The sequence below is a fragment of the Pteropus vampyrus genome, unplaced genomic scaffold, assembly GCF_000151845.1.
Source record: "Pteropus vampyrus isolate Shadow unplaced genomic scaffold, Pvam_2.0 Scaffold279, whole genome shotgun sequence".
NCBI classification, from domain to species: Eukaryota; Metazoa; Chordata; class Mammalia; order Chiroptera; family Pteropodidae; genus Pteropus; species Pteropus vampyrus.
The window spans coordinates 617,862-621,480 of record NW_011889060.1 but is presented as its reverse complement, the minus strand read 5'-3'; the positions used below and the strand labels follow the sequence as shown (position 1 = coordinate 621,480).

The 3,619-nt window shown below is 49.4% G+C and overlaps 2 protein-coding genes across 3 annotated transcripts in view; both read right to left on the bottom strand.

The window, feature by feature from the left end:
• Positions 1 to 3,619, bottom strand: part of GPR137B (G protein-coupled receptor 137B) — a 49,270-nt gene that overhangs the window by 3,274 nt on the left and 42,377 nt on the right. The window contains exons 7-8 of one of the 2 annotated variants that reach the window (XM_023520831.1): positions 1,554 to 2,828; positions 19 to 406 (exon numbers count right to left, since the gene is read on the bottom strand). In XM_023520831.1, the coding sequence (XP_023376599.1) occupies positions 2,717 to 2,828 (112 nt within the window). In that variant the 3' untranslated portion in view covers positions 19 to 406; positions 1,554 to 2,716. Of the gene's footprint in view, positions 1 to 18; positions 2,829 to 3,619 lie in introns of both variants that reach the window. The other variant, XM_011375911.2, reaches the window with a different exon arrangement.
• Positions 1 to 3,619, bottom strand: part of ACTN2 (actinin alpha 2) — a 389,901-nt gene that overhangs the window by 356,650 nt on the left and 29,632 nt on the right. The window lies entirely within an intron of this gene.

Sequence of the window (3,619 nt, the reverse complement as noted above, 5' to 3'; positions counted from 1 at the left end):
TTTGGTAAAAGAGGAAACCTGGGGACACGCTAGCGACTGTGCCTGATGTGCGCAGCACATGGTACCCGCACGGCTACTATACGCGCGCCTGATCCGTTCAAGGAACTGGCAGAACTGAGCGCACGATGTATACGCTACGGGGATCTAAACTCTGTACAGCCCACAGCTCTGTGTGCGACACACTCTGGACATTCGTCATCGGCTCAGCCCACAGCTCTGTGTGCGACACACTGGACACTTTCATCATCGGCTCAATTAAATGGGTTCATTGTAAAAAGGAAAAGAGCCGATGGAAGGGACCCACACGCATCAGTCGGAGTTCTCAGGCGTCCGCTTTCGCAGTTAATCGTCTATTATGTGTATTTCCAGCAGACGCACGGAAACATTCACGTGCAGCATTTTCGCGCTGAATCAGATTTAAACGATGGTACAAAATTTTCAGGGACACTGACTCTTCCCTGTCAATTTCTGACTTTAATTTCGTTATGTTTTGTAAAACGAAGACATCTGGGTACCTCAGAACCAATAATCACCATTCCTTGCCTTCTCTTAGCCTTTAATTTTTTGCATAAAGAATAGCTTTGTTAGTGTACTTAGCAGCACAAGTAAATTAGGAAGCTAACGGAAATTTAAATTTCCCTCTCCATCCATACCTGCAGCATTTCACAGGTAGACATGATCGTTTACTAAAGAGAAAAATCGTTTGATGCGTAGTTTTTAATATTCTAGATGTGTTTACAGCACTTGTGCTTTCGCATTAGTTTTTAAAAAGGGGAAGAAGAAAGAGGCACTTGGAACATTTTCATCTTTTCCAATAAAAAAAATCCTAATTCAAATAAATACTAGCAGCTTTATCATAAAAACAGATTTTTGGGTTTTACCAGTCAATGCTGGGTTTTTCAATTTTCCTGCCAGTAATAACAATAATGAAGTGTTTATACATTATAGGATGAGTAATTACATTATTCTAGTGATATTTTTATCACTATTTTACAAAAACATATCTGCCCCGGAATGAGCTAATACTAAAGAACTCCAACGCTTCCTGATTTAAAGGAGTCTTAAGCATATGCTGAGTGCGCCTTTAAATTCTCTTACGTATGAGTAACAGAGTGCGACAAGGGAAGGCTCTATCCTTAGAGCCTTTTAGAGTAACCATTTAAAATAGCTAAGGCAACCTGAATAATCAGTGCAAATTTTGCTTCAGTGTAGGATTTCCCCTGAAAGTAACTTTTAAGTATGTGACCCAAATCCTTCCATACACTGAAAGGCAGGAATGTCATGTGGGCAGAAATGAAAACCCCAATCACGACCCATTTAAAACGTGAGGTACCAATTTTAAGTGCCATCAAGAGAAGTAGACTTCGATCTCTCTGAAATCAGTGCCCAGAGATAAATTATTCCTGAAGACCAAAATGGGACGACCTCTGGAAGGGGTGTCGTCACGCAGGTCTGGCTTACTGACCTACGTCCCTGCCCCTGCCCCGCCCTGTCCCATGCTCCTCCTAGTGCAGCAGAGCACGCCCCTCTGGGAACTGCACGCCCTGTAGTACCTTATCTCTTCCGTAGAAAATCGGAGCATTCGACCTCCCTAGAGAGCCACAGTCTCCTATCACAGGCAGTAATTCCGTCATGCACATCTCCATGTGTCGGAGGTTTTGGAATGGCACTTGTGGTTGGGGAGCTGGTATTTCGTGACGCGTGTTTCCCTTAGAGATGACTCAGAAGCGGCTGTCCGGACCCTGCCCCTGGACGTGGCGAGGAGCAGGCACGGAGCTGGAGAACGCGACAGAGCTGCTCCCGTCCCAGAGGTATCTACAAATACAGGGCATTGTTTTCAAATACCGTCGGAAATGAAAGGAAACCTGTTAGAAGTCCACAGGCTTTTGGCTTAAGAGCCAGGGGTATTTACTATTAATCCCCTTTGGAGAACCTCCTTTTCTCCCTGACCGTAACCAACGTCCAGTGAGTTGGGAAAGGTCCCGTCTCGCCAAAGTCCTGAGGTGTAATGGATGTTAGATTTCACTGGGCTGAGAGACTAGGCAAAATCTCTGAATAGAGCAGAGGAGGTCTGAGAGTGTACGTCAGCCCCATGAGCACGCATCATCTGAGCGTATCCAGCAGCACCCCTGGAAAAGGAGAGCCGAGCGCCGGGCCGGCTCCCGACTCGGCTGCAACGACCTCCGGGCCTGTGACCTCACGTGCAGGCTCGTCCGGCTGCACGGTGACAGCCCGGAGCTGTCTCGGCGTCCGCCAGCATGGCACTGACTCCGAGGGGCCTGCAGCGGTGAGGAGCTGAGGCATACTTTAGTCCACAAGCCTTAGAACCCCTCAGACCACGTGCTGTCTATATTTTAAAGAGAATTATGCGTAAAAGTCTGTGCAAACTACAACATATATTGCAATAACATTCTCAAAAACCCCTAGTATGTTTTAGCATTATTATTTAAGTTATATAAAATACATCTTTATAAAAGTACAGAACTTTTTAAAGTTTAAATTATACTCACTGAGAAGGTGGCCAGGCTCCCTTTTTAGTAAAATAAGGTTTTATCTAAGTTATTGCTAAGTTATAGTCCTATGGAGCCATCAGAAACCTGTAACAAATAAAAATCAAGTCTCATTTCTTAAGGAAAAGTGCCTAAAAATTCAGCCATAAGTTAGTCTTTCTGAAGCTTTTCAACTGAGGAGTCTCCTGTGAAACCAGTATCCGGTGCTACCCGTGGCTCGGCTTGTCAGGATCCAAAATTGCGTCTGGTGGCAAAGTCCCCACGTGTGCCAGGAAGCTGTTCGTCTGCTGTCCCCAGTCACAGTAGTCCGGAGCAAAACTTAAAAAGAAAAAGGCATTTCAACGACTGGAACCATGGTAATTACTGCCGATGACCTGCCCACGCTAGGCAGGCAGAACTGAGATTATCGTATAAACCACAGACAATTCCCAGGTTCTGCAAAGCAGCTGCTCGAAGCCCCATGTTCCACAAGACAGTGCAGCGGCCAGGAGCCCACTCACAAAAGTCTGCTGACCAGCGCCGTCCACCAGTCACGCCAGATCACGAAACGACCGGCCACGCACCGCCTGCGTCCCGACGTGGGGCGTCACTGGCGGCCTGTGTCCGGAGGGGACTCTGGCGCAGCAGCTCAGTGAGGTCAGCAGTCGGGATGCACGGCTGTCACTGCCGGTCTCTTCCACCGGGGTGGGGGCGGGGGCCTCCCTCCACGTGGCTCGCCCCCAGCTCCACGTGGCTCCCGGCAGGTGAGCGGCTAGGCCACGTTCACAGAGGGACACACGGCCAGCAGGGCGTGCGATGGGCTAACGATGCGGAACAGCCTTGGGGACACCCTCAGGCTTTGGGCTTCGGAAGCCAGTTTGACCGGCTCGGGGCCGGGTGACCCGAGCTCCCTCCACCCACTGGCCCTACGGCCGGCCTGCCATCTCCTCCCAGCACCATCCTTTCTCCCACGTCACCCGGCTCTCTCTGCCCCTCAGAAAGCCCCGTGTCCTCCCAGCTTCTCCATCCCCGTCCCCAAAAGCAGGGCTCTCGTCACAGCTCTGAAGGACCCCACGGACTTCCACAGCCCTTCTCATCTCCTCCGGGGTCGGGGGGGACGTTACGGTAAC